We start from the raw sequence: 19,354 nt of genomic DNA, 5'->3' as shown, positions 1-19,354 counted from the left end.
TCCAGTATCTCTCTATCCAACCCCCACCCTCAGCACTAGCTGGGGAGAGTCCCAGCCTGGGATCTTTGCTTCCAGTCCTTGGGCTCCTGCCCTGAGGTGTCGGGCTGTGTTTCCGGCTAGACTTCCCTTTGTCCCCACCCCTACCCCGCACCTGTCTACTCTCCCGCCCACACGCATTCCACAGCCCTGTAGATAGGAGGGGCAGATGTTAAGGCCCAGTCAGAGAGAGAGAATGGAGAGGCCTGTGCTGACACTGGGGCTGCTGGCCATCCTGGTCGTGTGTGGTAAGGGTAGATAGACATCATCCCCACCCTAAGGGTCCCTCATGACTCCCACACGGGCCCCACACTGCATGGTCCCCTCTAGCTCCCTCCTACATGGGGAGACCCATGAACCTCCCCAGAACCTCCCCACTCCCTCTCTGCCATTTCTCCCCATGAGGGGACAACCTCTGGGGTCCCATGCCCAGGGAGTGGTTGGATACCTCTGCTAGGCCCAACCCCATGGTCCGGCAGACCCTCAGGGCAGCTTCCTTCCTGGGCCTCCCACCCAGTGTCCCAGTCCCTCCCTGACCCTTCCTGGCCCTTCCCAGGCAGCTGGGGCCTGAACGAGGAGCAGCGGCTAATCCATCACTTGTTCCAAGAGAAAGGCTACGACAAGGCGCTCCGACCTGTGGCGAACAAAGAGGAGCGTGTGAATGTGACCCTGGCCCTCACCCTCTCGAACCTCCTCTCCCTGGTGAGAGGCCCTTCTCATGGCTGGGCTGGGAGGGGAGGGCAGGGGTGACTTCCCAGGACCCAAAACTGGTCTATGGTAGCTCCCTGCCCAGGAAATGGGCTTTGGGGTGCTCTCTGGGGTGTGCGCAGGCCTCCCATGCCATACCATGCCACACCGCATTCATGACATGCTGCAGAGGCCATTGGTCCTCTCTGTGGCCTGTCTGCCCACCCACTCCTAGTCAGGACAGGAGGCTGGTACCCCTGTTGCCATGGTTTCCCCTGGGTGCCAGCTGGGCACGCAGATGAAAGAAGGGCGCTGGCTCTGAAGGATGGACCACCTGTCTGATTACAGAAAGAAGTTGAGGAAACCCTCACCACCAATGTGTGGATAGAGCACGTAAGGAGAATGCCCCACTCAGGGCTGGAGGTGGGGGTTCAGGGCCCAGGCCCCCATGCTTGCTTCCACTTTGGGTCCCTGGTCTGCCTTTGACATTGTCCTTCAGGAGTGGCTGGTTCCTCCCCACAGAGAAACCCCAGGCCCAACTGTCCTTCCTCCCACTTGGTGCCCTTGCTAGCTCTGTTGGCACCTTTAAGTGGATTAGGATTCATCTGTGGAAAAATTGTCACCATCTCCTTTTTCACTAGAAAACATTCTTCAGCCACCTGTCAGAAGTTCATAATATAGACACAAATTTTCTTGTTGCACAGCGAGCATCCTACACGCTATCCCTGCCTCCCCCAAACCTCTTTGGTCACAGCTCCCTGACCCTGTTCAGTCTTTCCCCAGGGAAGTGGGGGAGTGAGGGCACCTGGGCAGTAGCAGAGCCCACTGGTTACATGATTTTTGGGGTTCCAGGGCTGGACAGACAGCCGGCTGAAGTGGGATGCTAATGAATTTGGGAACCTCAGTGTCCTGCGCCTGCCCTCGGACATGCTGTGGCTCCCAGACATTGTGCTGGAGAACAAGTTGAGCTATGTCCTCTCAGGCCTGCCCTCCCTCATTCCGCCCCCTTCCTGAAAGCCCCAGCTCCTCCTCCTGCCTGCCCTTTCTCCTGCCCAGCCCTGCCAGTTCTAAGCTTGTCGTCCTTGTCCCTGCCTCCTAGCAATGACGGCTTCTTCCGGATTTCTTACTACTGCAACGTGCTGGTTGATAATTCAGGCTCTGTGTACTGGCTGCCGCCCGCTATCTTCCGCTCCTCCTGCCCTATCTCTGTCACCTACTTCCCCTTCGACTGGCAGAACTGCTCCCTCAAGTTCAGGTACACCCACTTCTCCAGCCATCTTTCCTCCTCCAGCACGTCTCCAGCCATCTTGCCCCCTCGGGGCAAAATGAGCTGAACAAAGCCCTATCAGGCGAAAGCCCTTGCCCTGTCCCCATTATGGCTCCCCTCCCCCACAGCAGCTGTCCTTCCCACTCAGTGGCCCCAGCTGGTGGCTGAAAGTCACCTTCTGCCTCCCATTCATAGTTCCCTCAAGTACACGGCCAAGGAGATCACCCTGAGCCTGAAGCAGGAAGTCGAAGAGAATCACACCTACCTAGTGGAGTGGATCATCATTGAGCGTGAGAGCTTTACAGGTGCTTAGAGAAGCCGGTGGGTGGGCAGACCCCTCAGACACAAGCCCAGGGACACACACCAACAGCCACCCAAACACCTGCCCCTCAGGGATGCACAGGTGCACACACACACCCAGGACACCAACACTCAGGCACTCACACCTGCAGTAAGACACAGGCAGAGGAGCACACACAGATACTGATGCCCAAAGGCATCCCAAAGACAGGGAGGGACACAGGTGTCACAAGACCCTTCTGGGCTTGGCAGGGGTCCCTGGGGATACATGTGGCTTATAGAAGAGGCAAGTGGTTAGTCTTTTCTGTGCCTGAAGATCCCAGGTGTGTGGTTGGGGTTGTCATCCTGATGGGGTGTATGTCTCCCCTCCCAACATGCTCACCTCCCATCTGTTTTCAGGCTCACATCTTCCATGAGGCTCCCTGCTCACCCCATCCCTCAGAGGGGATGTACACCCTGCTGGTCTCGGCCAGCACCCCTGGCCAGCACCCCCTGCAAGGGGATAGCTTCACTCTCACTGGCTCCTTATCCCCAGGTACAGGCTGGGAGGAGCACTCAATTAATATGGACTTGGCTTTTCTTTTTACTTAGGAAGATGAGCTCAGTAACTGAGAAACTTTCTTTTGCCTTGTCTCTTTAATTTGCACATACCTACTTTTTGCTCATGATTTTTTTTAGATAGGGTTTCATTCTGTTACCTGGGCTGGAGTGCGGTGGCGTCATTGTAGCTCAATGCAGCCTCCAACTCCTGAGCTCAAGTGATATATGCCTGCTTTAGCCTCCCCAATAGCTGGGACCACAGGTATCCACCATCATGCTTGATTTTTCTATTTTCTGTAGAGATGGGGCCTCACTATGTTTCTCAGGTTGGTCTGGAACTCTTGGGCTCAAGCAATCCTCCTACCTTGGCTTCCAGAAGTGTTGGCTTTAGAGGTGTAAGCCACCACCACGCTCAGCCTTCATGATATCTTGGGAGCCAAAACATACTCCTTTTTTAAACCCTATATGGCCTCAACTTCTATTTTTCCCAAAGAGAAAAAAAATCACAGAGGAAAATTTCCCCCATATGAATTGAAATTTCCATCCCAACCCCCAGAGGCAGACACCCACCAACAGGACCTGAACCCTCCTCAGGGCCCCTCCCTCTTTTAGGGCCCCCCCCAATCAAGGCTGGCAGCACCTCTGGTCTGCTGGTTTTGCCCAGCCCCTCGTCCTGTCCCGGGGCCCGCTTAGCACCCCTGGCCTGGCCTGGCCTGACCCCTAGATGTCTGTGTGCTGCCCTCAGAAAACGGGGAGTGGGAGATAGTACACCGGCCAGCCAGGGTCAATGTGGACCCCACCGCCCCTCTGGACAGCCCTGGCCGCCAGGATGTTACCTTCTACCTCATTATTCGCCGCAAGCCACTCTTCTACATCATCAACATCCTGGTGCCCTGTGTGCTCATCTCCTTCATGATCAACCTGGTCTTCTACCTGCCAGCCGACAGTGAGCCTCAACACCCAGCACCCCGCCAGCAGCCTCCTCCAAACTGTGTGCCCAGCCCTGCCCCTCATGTCCTCCTGCAGGCTACCTGAGGGTATTACTCCTGGAGCTCCCTTTCCAGGGTCTAGGCTTAAGAGGGAGAGTGCTATGACCCTGTCTAACATCCGCAAATGCACAGGGCAGGTCCCTCCTGGGTGTAGTTCTGCCTCTCATGACAGGATTTCCAAGGATCCTAGAAGAACCACTAATCTGTTCCTCTGCCCAGAGAGAGTCTGGACCTCATGGTTTCACTCATGGTTACCACTGTGTGACTGTGGGCACGGCACACAGGAGGCCATCCTTTGTTGAGCCAGTCGGTGGATAACAAGGTCTCTAGGAAGGTGGGGTGTGGGGGCAGAAAGCCAGTCTGTGCTCACTTGGCTCCAGGAGGCAACTGATTTATAATTTCAGAATATTTACCTAGGGACAAAGACAACCCAGCCCATGGCCCTAGCAGACAGGGTTGAAACCACAGGACTAGTAGGATGGGGTCCTTCCAGCTACAATGGAGGTGCGGGGGGGGGGGATCCTAGAAGAGGTAGAGCTTGAACTGATGTGAGTTAGACTGGGTGGGGCTGTACCAAAAAGGGGAGTTAGGAGGAGCCCAGTGGGAGAGTGTCCTCACTCCATCTCCATTGTGTACAGGAGCTCCAGTGGAAGAGCAGGACAGCCCTGGGCTTGGGGTTCAGAGGAAGGGCCGGGAATGTGGTGTTTTGCTGGTGCTGTGAGGACACTCTGGAGCTCTCTGAGCAGGGAGTGACATATGCACATCTGTGCCCCAGAGGTGGGCTAATAGTGACAGCTGGTGTGCACTGAGGACTTACGCAGTGCTAGGCAGAGTGCCATGGGTTTAGCACACACTCTCTCACCACATTTAACTGAGAAAACTGAAGCACAGAGAGGTTAGGCTACTTGCCCAATGTCACCCAGCTAGTAAATGACAGAGCCAATATTTGCACCCAGGCACCCTAGCTCCCTGATGATTTTCATCAGGGCACCATGACACTGTGAACAGTGGTGCCAGGGGCCTGGAACACTGTCGTCACAGCTAAGTCTGGCTTCCCCAGGTGGTGAGAAGACATCAATGGCCATCTCAGTGCTCCTGGCCCAGTCTGTCTTCCTGCTGCTCATTTCCAAGCGGCTGCCTGCTACATCCATAGCCATCCCTCTTATTGGCAAGTGAGTGCCATCCACACTCAGCCCTGCCTGCTCTCTTGGCCTGGCCCTGGAGGCTCCAGCCTTACTATGTGCCCACAGGTTCCTGCTCTTTGGCATGGTGCTGGTCGCCATGGTCGTGGTGATCTGTGTCATCGTGCTCAACATCCACTTCCGCACACCCAGCACCCACGTGCTCTCTGAGGGGGTCAGGAAGGTAAGTGCCCTCAATGGGCAAAAGCTAGACATTGTCCAAGGCCATTTGCAGACCAGGTAAAGATGGATGAGCACCCAGCATGCAGAGGCACACCTGGTACAGGTGAGCCCTCCTGGCCACTGCAGGGCCAGCTGACCATTACGGGCTAGCTGAAGGTAGTTCAGCAATTCTTTCAGCATTTGAAGGGAGAACTCTCAGTATTTGAGACATTTGTCTTATTTTTTGTTTTTAGTATTCCTTGTCTTTTTTTCTTTCTTTCCTTTTTTTTTGAGACAGTCTCAATCTGTCACCCTGGGTAGAGTGCCGTGACATCATAGCTCACAGCAACTTCAAACTCTTGGGTTTAAGCAATCCTCTTGCCTCAGCCTCCCAAGTAGCTGGGACTACAGGCATGTGCCTCCATCCCTGGCTAGTCTTTACATTTTTATTTTATTTATTTATTTATTTATTTTTGCAACAGAGTCTCACTCTGTCATCCTGGGTAGAGTGCTGTGGCATCACAGCTTACAGCAACCTCCAACTCTTGGACTCAAGCGATTCTCCTGCTTCCGCCTCCCAAGTAGCTGGGATTACAGGCGCCTGCCACAATGCCTGGCTATTTTTTTTTTGGTTGCAGCCATCATTGTTGTTTGGGAGGCCCAGGCTGGATTCGAACCTTCCAGCTCAGGTGTATGTGGCCGGTGCCTTAGCTGCTTGAGCCACAGGCGCTGAGCCTACATTCTTAGTAGAGACAGGGTCTCACTCTTGCTCAAGCTAGTCTTAAACTCCTGAGCTCAAGTAATCCTCCCCCCTCGACCTCCCAGAGTACTAGGATTACAGGGGTGAGCCACCGTGCCCAGCCTTAGTATTCCTTTTCAATGAAGGTTTCTGCTCTGAACTGTGAATGGTGAGGGAGTGTTGGGAGAAACCTGCATGTCCCTCAGTGAGGAGACCGGGTGGGGGTTGGGGATAAATGACTGGAAGGCACTACATGGCTGATAGGAATAGAGGTGCAGACATTAGGTTGTATAAAGTTCACCCCGTGTCTGCAACATGGGCCTTTCTTATGTTCTTTTGACACTGCCGCAGCTCTTCCTGGAGACCCTGCCCAAGTTCCTGCACATGTCTAGCCCGGCAGAGGATGGGCCCCAACTTGGGGCCCTGGTCCGGAGAAGCAGCTCCCTGGGCTACATCTCCAAGGCTGAGGAGTACTTCTTACTCAAGTCCCGCAGTGACCTCATGTTCGAGAAGCAGTCAGAGCGGCACGGGCTGGCCCGGCGCCTCACCACTGCACGTGAGTGCCCCAGGGTCTTGGGCTTTGACCCATCTGTGGGAGGTGGGTGGAGCAGGTCTCATGCCCCCTCTGGCCACTTGTCCACAGGCCAGCCCCCAACAAACTCTGAGCAGGCCCAGCAGGAACTCCTCAGTGAGCTGAGGCCAGCTGTGGATGGGGCAAACTTCATTGTTAACCACATGAGGGACCAGAACAATTACAATGAGGTGAGTGGCCATGGGGCTGCCATGTGCAGGCACTCAAGGAGTGCACTGATTGTTTCCTCTCTTAAGAGAGAACAGTTCCTTCAAACATGTACCAACTTAGATGAGAGAGTTCCTGCTGGGTGCAGATTTCAGGCCCCCCCAGAGAAGGAGAACATCTGCTTACAGCCCCATAGTAGCACCTTGGCCCAGGGACACACTGAAGGGCACACAAAGGCACCCAGCTCCACCCTGTCCAGGCCATGCTCTGGACATCCCTTAGGGTCTTTTCTTTTTCCTTGTTGCCAATCATTTTCTGTCCCCGCCCAGCTCCAAGCCTGATACTCTGGATGGAGCCTGACATTAAAAGGTAGTCATATATGGTTATTCAATATTATACAAAATTTCAACATTCTCTCCTGAGAAACAGCACCCTTCTTCCAGTTCACATATGAGCTAGCAGCGACCCCGAGAGACCCTTGGTGCCCTGCTTTTCCGTAGTTCCCTAGACCCCCATGGTAATGTGTAACTCCTCAATGGACAGAGTGACCAGTCCTGCCTGTGGCCAGAGGGGCCTGTCCCGTGCTGAGGACATGCCAGCATGTCTCATCTGCTGTGAGGTGGCCCCACAGATATGCCATGCCTCTGTCTCTGCAGTTAGGGGGTAGGGCTGTGTGATTCAGAGCCCTCCTCACCTCATTGTCTCTGCCCTGTCTACAGGAGAAGGACAGCTGGAACCAGGTGGCCCGCACAGTGGACCGCCTCTGCCTGTTCGTGGTGGCACCCATCATGGTAGTGGGTACAGCTTGGATCTTCCTGCAGGGTGTCTACAACCAGCCCCCACCTCAGCCTTTTCCCGGGGACCCCTACTCCTACCGAGAGCAGGACAAGCGTTTCATCTAGGGGGGTCTTGTGGGGGCAGATATGTGGTGGGGGGTCTGAGAGGATCCTGCATGTGACTGAGAGGATTAGAACAGGCCCAGAGGGCCAGTTATTCACTTCCTTGATGTATAGGCTTGGGGCTCTAGGATGGCCAGCTCTTGGCCCTGTGCTTATGCCCCTCAATCTGGTGTGGATGCCAAGAAAGGGAGGGAGAAGCTCCATTCCCCAGGAGCTACCAAGAGTGGCTGCAGCTGGAGGAGTGGGCAGGATGATTTGCTGAAGGCAGGAGGCTGCCTCAAGGCCAGGTAGGTTGATGCTCAGGCTTGCCTTATGGAGAGCTGAGAGGTTAGGCAGGAAGTGGGGCAGAGCAGGCAGGAAGCTGCACCCTCACTGCCTCCTCCCACCTACCCCCAACCTCACTGGGTCAGAAGCTGGGAAAACCTCCCTCTCCCTAGGCCCCGGAGGGAAGGAGGTTTTTTGCACAGTAGGAGCATGGGGTTCTAGAGTGTCCTTCTCCAGCCTTTTCTGCCTTGACTACTATGTGTCTGGGTCCCTCTGGGAAGCTGAGGACTGGAGCAGAAGGGTTAGGTTTTTACCCACAAAGGTTCAGGGCCAGCCTGAGATCACATGCACAATTTTAGAGCATTGAAACTCAACACACCCCTTCCCAAATAATCCCTCTCAGCACTTCCTCCTCTCCAAAGTAGGGTTGCCATGAAATATTTGGGACATATATATACTAAAAAATTACTGATTATCTAAAAGTTGTCCCATTATTTTTATTTATGAAATCTAACAACCCTACCCCAAAGGGAGCCCCACTCAATCCCATCCTGAGAGCTATCTGCCAAGACTGTGGGAGGTGGGAGATGTGAGTCTGTGTGGCAGCCTCCCTCTGGAGTGACCCTAGTGACCCACCTCCTAGCAGTCACACCGTATACAGAGCCCTCTACACTGGACCAGGCTGGGTCAGTGTAGACAAAGGAATGAGACAGAAGTGATGGCAAATCACTTTCAGACTAGGTTACAAAAGACTCTGTGGCTACTTTCTCACTCACTCTCACATCAGTGGGACCTCTCACTTGGGGAGCCAGTGAATGCTTTAAAGAGCCCCAAGGAGAGGCCCTTGTGGCAAGGAACAGATACATCCTGTCAACAGCCATGTGAGTGAATTTGGAAGTGGCTTCTCCAGCCCAGTAGGGCCTTCAGATGAGATCACAGCCTCCCTCAAGTTGTTCAGTAGACAACTTGACTGCAGGCCCATTCCTGAAACACCCAGCTAAGCTGCTTCTGGATTCCTGACTCTCAAAAGCCATATGGGATAATAAATGTTCATTGTTTTAAGCAATGAAGTTTTTTAGTAATTCATCTTGTTAGCAGTGTGACCTTGGGTAAACCACGTCTCTTAGCTTCAATTTTCTCATCTGCAAAATGTGTACATAATAGTCCTACTCATGGGAAATGGTGAAAATCAAATTTTCAGTAGGAGTAAAGGTGTGACTTGCAAATTTAAGGGGTGGTTATTCATCCTATTCCTCCTGTGTGGGCTTGGGTCACAGAAGCTGGGATTCCGAGGGCCCCTACAATGACCTCATGTCCAGGTCTCCTGCATCTGAGCCTGCAAGGATTAGAACAGGTCATAGAAGGCCCAGTTATCCACCTCTTTGATGTGGAGGCAGGCTTGGGGTCTTCACAGCTCAACCCATTTTCATCACAGGGCATCGGTAACCTCATTAGTTCAGATATAGAGGTCAGCTTTTTAATCTTTAGATGTATTTAAAATGAAAACTGATCCAGTTACTTCTGACTTCCAGTATGAATGGTGCACAAACTCAAGGCACAAATATTTCATTTTCCCCTCAGAATAGGAAAGCCCATCTTGGACTCACACCTGTCAGATGAGCCAAAAGTCCAGAATTTCCCAGGAACGTGTTCCACCAACTCAGGGAGGGTCCCTGTGTCAAGCAGAGATGAGAGGGGGACCTGCATTCAAGGCCCTATGCCATGGTCTCTCCTTCTCTCTGCCACACGGTGGCAATGTTGGCAGCTAATTTTAGGCCAACCATCGAGAGAGTCCTCAGTTGTGTCATTCCCTGCTTAGGTGGCTGTGAACCTTCCAGACAATCCCTGATTGCCACACACAACCAAGGGTGACTCTTGTGTAGGCTCCCAGAGTCACAGCAGTTTCCACCAGCAGCATCCACCATTGGTCCACTCTGATCAACATGGAACTCAATCTCTTTCCCTCCCCAGGAAGTCCACTCACAGGAACAGCTTCTGGGAAGCCAAACAGGGCTCCTACATTCTCTTCAGACCCCTAGGGCTACCCACTCTCTTTTGATGGGTGGCAAATCAGTTAGGAATGAATTGGGCTGCAAGAAACAGAAAAACCAATGAACCATAACTTTAAAAAGTACAGTTTCTTTTTTCTCATATAATGAGAATCTCAAGGCTGTGGTGGCTACACTGGCTGAGGTGTCCAACAAAGCTACCAGGGATCCAGGCTCTGCTGCCTGCTCAGCCCTGCTCTGTGGCATGTTGGCTTTCATCCTCCAACCTGCTGCCTCTAAGCTATGAGCTGTACTTTGTACCTATGTTCAGGGAGAAAAGGAGGCAGCCATTTCTGACCCCACTAATCAAGAAGCAAACCTTTCCCATGAAGTCCCTGCAGACATCCTACTAGTCTGAAGGGAGCGTGGGAAATGAGTATTTAGCTCTTTCTGCCTTTAAAGAGAAAGTAGCAATGGAGAACTAGTTGTTAGGCACTGCGTGATGTCTACTGATGATTTTCTCTTTAGTTTGAGACAGAGTCTCACTCTGTTGCCCTGGGGTAGATTCCTGTGGTATCAGCATAGCTCACAGCAACCTCAAACTCTTGGGCTCAAATAATCCTCTTGCTTCAGCTTCCCGAGTAGCTGGGACTACAGACGTCCATCACAATGCCTGGCTAATTTTTATATTTTGTTAGTAGAGATGGGGTCTTGCTCTTGCTCAGGTTGGTCTTGAACTCCTGAGCTCAGGTAATCTGCCCATCTCAGCCTCCCAGAGTGCTAGGATTGATGATTTTCTCCTAATGGACCCTGTCCCTCCATACTTAATCCCTCCAGTAAAGTGCCACTCCTCACAAATGACTCTCACTCCTATGACCAAGGAAGCTTCTCTGTCCTCTCTCCAAGAACAGAGAAGGGAGGAAACAGGAACACATGTCTTTTTTATTATTATTAAATCATAGCTGTGTACATTAATGCAATCACGGGGTATGGTGTGGTGTTTTCATATACATTTTGAAATACTCTCATCAAACTGGTTAATGTAGTCTTTATGTCATTCTCTTAGTTATTGAGTCAAGACATTCATACTCTGCTTTTATAAAGATTCACTTGTACCCTTGTAGGATAAGGGAGCACATGTCTTAATACAGAGAGAGGCAGCATAATTCACAGGGGAAATCAGTCCCATAACCTCCCCCCCACACACACCTGTGGGGAAGGAAAAAGGAAGTCAGAGATGTGCAAGCATCAGCCTAGGGTGGACCAAGGGATGGGGGACATACATGACCCATTATTTGGCATTGCTTCATGACAGAGGCCATTAATGATCTTGGGGAAAGTATGGGCCCAGGAGGGAGGAGAGGGTTGGAGAGAGCTAGCTCTATACCAAAGGGGAAGGGAACTGAGACTTGGGGAGTGGGCACCAGAGGGCAAAATGGGGAGGCAAGGGGAGAAGGAGACAGTAGCTTTGGAAACTCCAGGGAAAGTGGGCTACATGAAAGATGCTCGTGAGAGTGATACTTTCAGAGGGGAGGCAAAGAAAACTGGGTGTATGGCCCAAGCAGGACTGAATACAAGGATGGCAGATGAGCCACCCACAGAGTAACTCAGTGGAATAAAGGCAATGCCAGAGATGCCAGGGTGGGGCAGGTGCCACCACTACTAGCCCCCACCCACACCCCATGAAGTCCTGGTCAGGATGGGAGGGACCTGAGGCCCTGCTGCCAGGGGCTGGATTCTGAGCTGACCTCCTGTGGGCCTCTAAGGACAGAGCACCTCGGCCGACTTCCAGTTTTCTGGCACAATAGAAATGCTGTGGACATCAGCATCAGTTAGGGGAGGCTTTCCCTCCAGCCCTGGGAGGCAGCCTCCAGGGGGTGTGGCACATAAGAGAACTCAAGATTTCTGTCTTGTCCACAAAAGAGACATGCTGACCTGTCTCCTTGGAAAAGGTGGCCAAAGGGCAGGAGGCCTGAGCCCATGGCCACACCAGCAGTGAGGCCCTTGGTTCCCAGATCAGCCTCAGCCTCACCTTTTACCCATCACAAACCACAAAATATACAGGGCTCATTTCCAGCCCTTCCCTTTCCTCCATTCCCTCTATCTGACTCTGGGGGCACAGCCTCAACTCTTGTCCACTACCTGCCCCCACTGGACTGTGAGTTGTTACGGGGAGGCTTATCCTGGTCTCCCTGGCCTTGCGCTGTGTCTGCCACATGCGGGGGACTATGTTGGATAATTTAATAAATACTGAGGAGCCAGGGCTGCACGCATAGCTCAGTGGGTAGGGCACCAGCTACATACACCAGAGCTGGAGGGTTCGAACCTGGCTCGGCCCAGCTAAACAACAATGACAACTGCAACAAAAAAAATAGCACCAGCTACTTGGAAGGCAAGAGAATCACTTAAGCCCAAGAGTTTGAGATTGCTTTGAGCTGTGCCCACAGACAACATAGTGAGACTCTGTCTCAAAAAAATAAAATAAAATCAATACTGAGGAGCCTCCATTCAGGGGCTGTCTTAGTCTCAAGAGCCCCAAGTTCTAGATCTTTCTCAGCCCTTCTTACTAGGTATGTGTATCCTGTCCCAGGGCAGGAGAAGACATGGGCCAGGCACTATTATTTGTGTGAAGGCATCAGAGTCTGTAACACATCTCGCTCCCAGCCACTCTTCCCTTGGTGTTAGGGCCCCATGGAGTGACCCACAAGATGTCAGGCTGGTGGGGGAGGTTTGGGGTCTTTAACTACATAACAGAGAAACTCAAGTATAAAACGTGCCTACTCAACAGACTTCTTATCTGCCCAGATCCTGACTCCCTGGAGGGAACAGGAGGAGGGAGCCAGTGTCAGTCCCTCTGGAGCCTGGGTCAGGTTCCTTGGTGACCTGCCTTTCTCTCTCACACTCTGCTATCCCTGGCTGTGTCCTTAGCACTCAGCTGGAAAACAGATATAGGACTGGGACAACTGAGTCTGAGATTGGGGATGGAGGGTGAGCCATCTCTGCTGGGGTAGACGAAGCCCCTCTCTCCCCTCCCAGGTAACCTGAGCCCAGCATTGTGTCCATCCTGAACAGCTGACAATGCTGTGGTCAGACAGCTGGTGGGGCTGGGCCAGGCAGGCAGGCCAGGGTGGGAGTGTAGGCTGTTATATGACACCCAGTGCCCAGGGTTATATGTTATATGCCTGCCCCAGACCAGGAGAACTGTCATCACACCCTGTCACTGCAGAGAGCTGAGACACCATGCACAGGGGCCGGGGGCTGCTTCTTCTCCTTCTGCTGGGGGCCGCCTGCCTGGGTGAGACACAAGGGGTACTGGGGCCTGGGAGCCCAGAGCAGGGGTCCAAGGCCTCGGGTGATGGGGAGGCTGGAAGGGTATAGAGGCCTGCCCAAGCCTGGCTCCCCGAGCCTCCACTTTCTCTCCCATGGCCTTGCCCTGCTTTCTGCCTCAAAGCTCCTGCCATGGGCTTATGGCTATCTGTTGCAGGGTCCTGGGGCCGGAACCAGGAGGAACGCCTGCTTGCAGACCTGATGCGTGACTACAACCCCCAGCTGCGGCCTGCTGAGCGTGACTCAGACGTGGTCAATGTCAGCCTGAAGCTCACCCTCACCAACCTCATCTCCCTGGTGAGCTGCAGGAGGGAAGGACAGGCTAGGCCTCTGGGAGCTGCTGGGGAGAGACCAGGGGGTCTGGAAAACTCTCATGGGTTGTGGGGATCTGTTTGGCTCCATTAAGTGGCCTATAGGGACTGGTATCTGGGGGGGGGGCAAGCTGTGAAGGGCTTAGCTCTCCACTCTGCACCCCCAGAATGAACGAGAGGAGGCCCTCACCACTAACGTCTGGATAGAGATGGTGAGAACTCAACCTGCCACCCTCCAATGAGGGCCTCCATCCTGGTGCCTCAAGGCCTCCTTGGAGCTGCCTGCCCCTCCCTGCCCCTTCTGTCTCCCTGTTTAACTCCCACGCCTGGGGGCATAGTGCAGCGAGAGTGGAGGCCTGGCAACCACGTGTCCCCCTGCAGCAGTGGTGTGACTACCGCCTGCGCTGGGATCCACAAGACTACGACGGCCTGTGGGTGCTGAGGGTGCCTTCTACCATGGTGTGGCGGCCAGACATCGTGCTGGAAAACAAGTGAGGAGGGGGTTCAGGCAGGGATGGGGGAAAGGACACAGGATCAGGGCCCAGCAGAACAAGGGAAAGCAGCTCTGGGAAAACAGAAAGATGAGCAGAGGGTGCAGACCAGGTGCCTGCAGGGGCAGAGGACCAGACATAGTGGGTGCTGGGGTCAGGGACCTAGGGACAGCTCTGACACTGCACCAGGCTCCCTTCCCTCTGGGTCAGGCCACTCGGGTGGGCTGCTCCCCTCCCTGTAACATGGGGCCACTGCCAGCTCCTAGAGAAGCCGGCAGGTGTCAACAAGACAGGCATGGAAAGTGTGTCTTTCAGGCTGAAAGAGCTTAACAGATGTTAGTCGCTGTTGCTACCATTATTGTTGTTACTATCCTTAAAGAAAGTGGGAGAAAGAGAAGCAGGCTAGGAGGCGGGCAAGGGAGCCTGGCCTGGTGGGTCTGGGTGGCAGGGAGATTGTTGGAGGCATGCAGTGGTTCCAGGTGGGGACCAGTCAGCAACAGGGCAGAGGGCTGTTCTGGGGCTGTCGGGTCTGCACCTCCAGCTTGGCGGCCTGCCCTGCCCACAGCGTGGATGGTGTCTTCGAGGTGGCCCTTTACTGCAATGTGCTTGTGTCCCCTGATGGCTGCATCTACTGGCTGCCACCTGCCATCTTCCGCTCCTCCTGCTCCATCTCAGTCACCTACTTCCCATTCGACTGGCAGAACTGCTCTCTTGTCTTCCAGTGAGGCCATGTGTGTGTGTGGGGGGGGGATTCAGGGAGCCACCTAGGAGGGGCCTGGGCAGCAGTGGAGGACTCATGGCAGCACCTAGAGGCCAGAGGCCTGGTGCCATCTCTCCTGAGCCTCTATGCCCATCTCAGGCCAAGTGCTCAAGTTCTCCCTTCTAAGCCTCAGGACCCTCGCTCATCCTCCTTCACTGCCTCCGTTTCAGAAAAGTAGGGGAGAAGGAACATCTGGGGTATGGGTGAGAAATAATACCTGGGGTGTGTAGTGTATGGGTGAGAGATAACATCTGGGGTGTGGGGTGTGGGTGAGAAGTAACATCTGGAGTGTGGCGTATGTGGGTGAGAGGGCACACACACACAAAACCACTATATGCTACAGGCCCAGGGCCAGAGCTGTCTTGCCAGGGACCAGGCTCAGCAGATTCTGGGTGAAGCCTGTATGTGACCAAGCCTCACCTGGAGGCCTCCAGTCCAATCTCCTTGTACATAAATGTGGAAAGGGGGACCTGGGTGGGGGCTGTCCTGCATTTTAGAAAAGCAGTCTTTTTATAAGGAAACCTGGCAGGGAGCAAGACCCCCTAGATAAACAGACCGAGGGGTCTTTTGGTGGGCATGTACATTGTAATCCTCAGTCCTGCTGTCCCAGGGAGTGAGAGGGATGCATGCAGAGTGGCCCTGGGTCTTTAGGCCAGGCAGGGCACTGAGCTTCAGCCTCCCAGCCTTTCAACTCAAACTTCCCCAACCCCAGAAAACCCCTTCACTCCCTCCATCTCCACCACTGGGGTTTGCAGAGAACTCAGAAGCATGGGGCTGCATTTTTCAAAGCAAAGCCACCCACAATTACCCTTATGTGACCATCTCTGTGATCTCAGCAGGTCCACCTACACTCACATTTAGCCTCTTTCCTTGGTGCCTCTAGGTCGCAGACCTATGGCACCAATGAGATTGATCTGCAGTTGAGTCAGGAAGATGGCCAGACCATCGAATGGATTTTCATTGACCCTGAGGCTTTCACAGGTAACCCCCTACCTGGGGGCTCCCCAGGCAGCCTTGTCTAGGGTTCTTGCCTGACCTGGCTGCAGGGGCAAGGCCAGACCAAGGTGTTGCTCCTCTCATGTAACTCAAAAGAAAAATTAAACCATGAAATAAGCATTTAAAATGGTCCAAGACATTTCTATTTCTTGTGATAATGGTACACATTTTGGAGGAAGGGATCAAGTATCCACTCTCCCACGTCAGGCTGTCCTTGGAGAGTGTGCCTCTGCCCCTGTTCTATAGGGTGCATGCCACCCCTGCAGTGGGCTCAAGTGGGTTGCAGGGATCTGCCCAGCCCACATTCCCCATGCCCCCCACCACCTGCAGAGAATGGGGAGTGGGCCATCCGGCACCGGCCAGCCAAGATGCTGCTTGACACAGCAGCCCCAGCAGAGGAGGCGGGCCCCCAGAAGGTGGTGTTCTACCTGCTCATCCAGCGCAAGCCCCTCTTCTACATCATCAACATCATCACCCCCTGTGTGCTCATCTCCTCTGTGGCCATCCTCATCTACTTCCTTCCTGCCAAAGGTAACTGGAACCTAGGGAGGGGAGCCATGCCTCATCCAGCATCACAGAGGACACATGGGAGGCCAGGGCAGGCACAGAGTGACACCACAACCCAGGACAGGGGGCAGCGGGCTCCTTCTGGGGTGGGGATAGGGGTTCCTCTGTGGGTTGGGGGGGGTGTAGACCTGCTATGAGGGCCTCTCCATCACATGCAGCTGGAGGTCAGAAGTGTACTGTCGCCATCAACGTGCTCCTGGCCCAGACTGTCTTCCTCTTCCTTGTGGCCAAGAAGGTGCCTGAGACCTCCCAGGCAGTGCCACTCATCAGCAAGTGAGGCTGGCCCACCCTCCCCTCCCCTCCTCACTCCAGGGGACCTGAGGGAAGCAGCTGCTAAGGCTAGGGGTGGCATCGCATCTGGGTATAAGGTGCTTAAGGGCCACCCCAGCCCCCTCCCACCCACCCCAACAGATACCTGACCTTCCTCTTGGTGGTGACCATCCTTATCGTCGTGAATGCTGTGGTGGTGCTCAATGTGTCCTTGCGGTCCCCCCACACACACTCCATGGCCCAAGGGGTCCGAAAGGTAAGGCCCTCCCAGCCCTTTCCAGCATCTTCCTGTCCTCTGTGCTCCCTCTGTGCCTGTCCCTGGCCATATTCCTCACCTGCAGGAGACAGCAGTAAATCTGCCCATGTGTAAATTGAAGCATGTGCCAAAGTTACTAGCTGCTAGGGTATTACTAACTTACTGGCCAGGTGCAGGGGTTCATGCCTGTAATCACAGCACTCTGAGAGGCCAAAGCAGGAGGATCACTTGAGCCCAAGAATCTGAGGTTGGAGTGAACTATGATCATACCACTGTACTCCAGCTTGTGTGATGGAGCAAGACCCTGTCTCCAACCACCCCCCCGAACCATATTTACCTTATTTAATCTTTATACACCCTTATCAAGTGGGCATTATTATCATCTCTATTTTACAGATGAGGAAATAGGCACAGAAAAGTGCTGCCCAAGGTCATACAGCTAGAAAGTGGAGGTGGCAGGATTCTGCTCAGGCAGTCTGATTCCAGAGTCTGTGTGCTTGGCAGCCCACCTGCAGGAGTCTGCTGGGCTCTTGCCACTCATGCAGATTCCCAGGTCCACCCAGAGCACCCTAGGCCAGAATAGCAAGGGGGTGGGGAATAGGAATCTTGTGTGTTTGTAACAAGCACCCTGGTGGATTCTGACATGCACAAAAGTTAGGGGACCCAGAGTTCACATCCAGAAAGGAATAGTCAAGCTGTGATAGGGCTAGGTGACTGACTGCTTCCTCAGGGCCCTGGCAGCATCAGCCCTTTGTGACAACTTCCAGCTTCTGCTCTGCAACTCAGCCTGGTTGCCCAAGCTAAGCCGCCCAGAACAACTGGTGTTGTCATTCTCTCCAGGTGTTCCTGGGGCTCCTGCCCCAGCTGCTGCGGATGCATGTTCGCCTGCTGGCCCCAGCAGCTGTGCAGGTCACCCAGTCCAGGCTACAGAATGGCTTTTCCTCAGGGTGGTCAATCACAACTGGAGAGGAAGTAGCCCTCTGCCTGCCTCGCAGTGAACTCCTCTTCCAGCAGAGGCAGCATCACAGGCTGGTGAGGGCAGCACTGGAGAAAATAGGTGAGGCACAGCAGGTGCAACAATGGAGACACTCCTTTCCACGGAGCCTAGATAGGGTGCCAGGTACAACACATGAGTATTGGACAAGTGTCCGAGGGAAGGAGAGAGGGGTTGCAGACCCTAGGAAAGGCCATTTTCCCTCCCTGTTTCTCCTCCATTCTACTCCTAAACCTTACCTCTCCCAACCAGAGAAAGGCCCGGAGACTGGGCAGAGCCAGGAGTTCTGTGGCAGCCTGAAGCAGGCCGCCCCGGCCATCCAGGCCTGTGTACAAGCCTGCAACCTCATTGCCCGTGCCCGGCACCAGCAGAGTCACTTTGACAGTGTAAGCTGTGTTGGGGTAGAGTGGGGCAAGTACCTGGGCTTGGACCTGTGATTGGGCAGGACAGTGGGATTGCTAAGGCAGGGCAGCGGAACGGAAAAAGCAGAGCAGGGAACAGGGAGGGGGAAAGACATCAGGGCCAGGGGACCATGGAAGAAGCTACCAGTTAAGACCTGGACATAGGGGAGAGGGCCAAGGAAATGGAAAATGGTGGCCTGCTGGAAGCCCAAGGATGGTAGAGGGATCCAGGGTAGGTTTGGTGCCACTGCTGGTCATCCCACATCCTGCTTCCTGCCATCAGGGAAACGAGGAATGGTTCTTGATAGGTCGCGTGCTGGACCGTGTCTGCTTCTTAGCCATGCTCTCGCTCTTCATCTGTGGTACTACTGGCATCTTCCTCATGGCCCACTACAACCAGGTACCCACCCTGCCATTCCCTGGAGACCCTCGCCCCTATCTGCCCTCGCCAGACTGAGTCAACCAATTGCTGCTGGGCATGTGGGAGTCATCTATGTGGGCCACGTGGCCAAGGTCATGACCATGCTCCTTGGAAAGTGCCCATCACTTTCCCATCATGCTCCTTGGAAAGTGCCCAACTGTGGAAGCCAAAAAAGTCTCAGAAAAACTGGAGAAATAAAGAACTGGAGTGGACCCCCTGCAGTGGCTGTGGTCAGGGTACGCTGTTGGGGTCAGCACCCATGTGGCATTGCTAGCTCATCCTGGCACTAACAACTCCCCCAGTTAGTGAACCCCCCTCCCTGCAACAAAACTTATCAATTCCCATCATTTCAAAAGCCTAAGGACTCTTATTTTGTATGATGCCCCTGTCAAGGTCCTAACCTTTTCTGCTCGGCTGGCAGAGTCCTCCCTAATGCAGGGCAGAAAAGGGAAGTATGCAGCAAGGCAGCCAAGGCTGTCTTGGAAGAAGGGCAGCAGTCCCCACCAGCTGCTATCTCCCTCCTCTGCCTTCTGGGTGCAATAGTACCCAGTATTCATCTGCACCAGTGGTTTTCCACTCATGTGCATTTTTTTCCATTGATCACAAAAGCATTGAGTTTTGTTATTTTTTTTAAGATAAGCTCTATTCTTAATATTATAGACAAGCAGGGGTCACTATTTCCCCACATTTCATATGGCACAGTAAGGAACTGATGCAAAAAACGAGGTTTAGAATCCACAATTCTGGACTGTGACTCAGTATCAGACAC

General features: G+C 53.7%; 2 protein-coding genes across 6 annotated transcripts; both read left to right on the top strand.

The window, feature by feature from the left end:
* The first annotated feature begins 175 nt into the window (after positions 1 to 175).
* On the top strand, positions 176 to 7,589 carry CHRND (cholinergic receptor nicotinic delta subunit). 4 transcript variants are annotated; one of them, XM_012802161.1, is made up of 12 exons: positions 176 to 284; positions 593 to 738; positions 1,072 to 1,116; positions 1,576 to 1,685; positions 1,823 to 1,978; positions 2,186 to 2,295; positions 3,576 to 3,776; positions 4,880 to 4,991; positions 5,070 to 5,184; positions 6,253 to 6,457; positions 6,545 to 6,663; positions 7,360 to 7,589. In XM_012802161.1, exons 1-12 carry the CDS (start codon positions 206 to 208, stop codon positions 7,540 to 7,542), a joined length of 1,581 nt encoding a protein of 526 aa, XP_012657615.1. In that variant the 5' UTR covers positions 176 to 205; the 3' UTR covers positions 7,543 to 7,589. The 4 variants fall into 4 exon arrangements, with proteins under 4 accessions (XP_012657615.1, XP_012657617.1, XP_023366193.1 ...); XM_012802163.1 differs by lacking the exon at positions 1,072 to 1,116; XM_023510425.1 differs by lacking the exons at positions 2,186 to 2,295; positions 3,576 to 3,776.
* Positions 7,590 to 13,010: 5,421 nt separating this feature from the next.
* On the top strand, positions 13,011 to 18,621 carry CHRNG (cholinergic receptor nicotinic gamma subunit). Of its 2 annotated transcripts, XM_012802167.1 has the most exons (12): positions 13,011 to 13,086; positions 13,276 to 13,415; positions 13,597 to 13,641; positions 13,811 to 13,920; positions 14,486 to 14,641; positions 15,564 to 15,661; positions 16,007 to 16,207; positions 16,402 to 16,516; positions 16,655 to 16,769; positions 17,610 to 17,826; positions 18,016 to 18,149; positions 18,448 to 18,621. In XM_012802167.1, exons 1-12 carry the CDS (start codon positions 13,032 to 13,034, stop codon positions 18,619 to 18,621), a joined length of 1,560 nt encoding a protein of 519 aa, XP_012657621.1. In that variant the 5' UTR covers positions 13,011 to 13,031. The 2 variants fall into 2 exon arrangements, with proteins under 2 accessions (XP_012657621.1, XP_012657622.1); XM_012802168.1 differs by lacking the exon at positions 14,486 to 14,641 and having other exon boundaries at positions 13,032 to 13,086.
* Positions 18,622 to 19,354: the final 733 nt, after the last annotated feature.

This window comes from Otolemur garnettii, unplaced genomic scaffold, assembly GCF_000181295.1.
Source record: "Otolemur garnettii isolate 467f Iridium unplaced genomic scaffold, OtoGar3 scaffold00013, whole genome shotgun sequence".
Lineage (NCBI taxonomy): Eukaryota > Metazoa > Chordata > Mammalia > Primates > Galagidae > Otolemur > Otolemur garnettii.
Note: the sequence above shows the minus strand (reverse complement) of the source record. Positions and strands in the feature narration are given on the sequence as shown.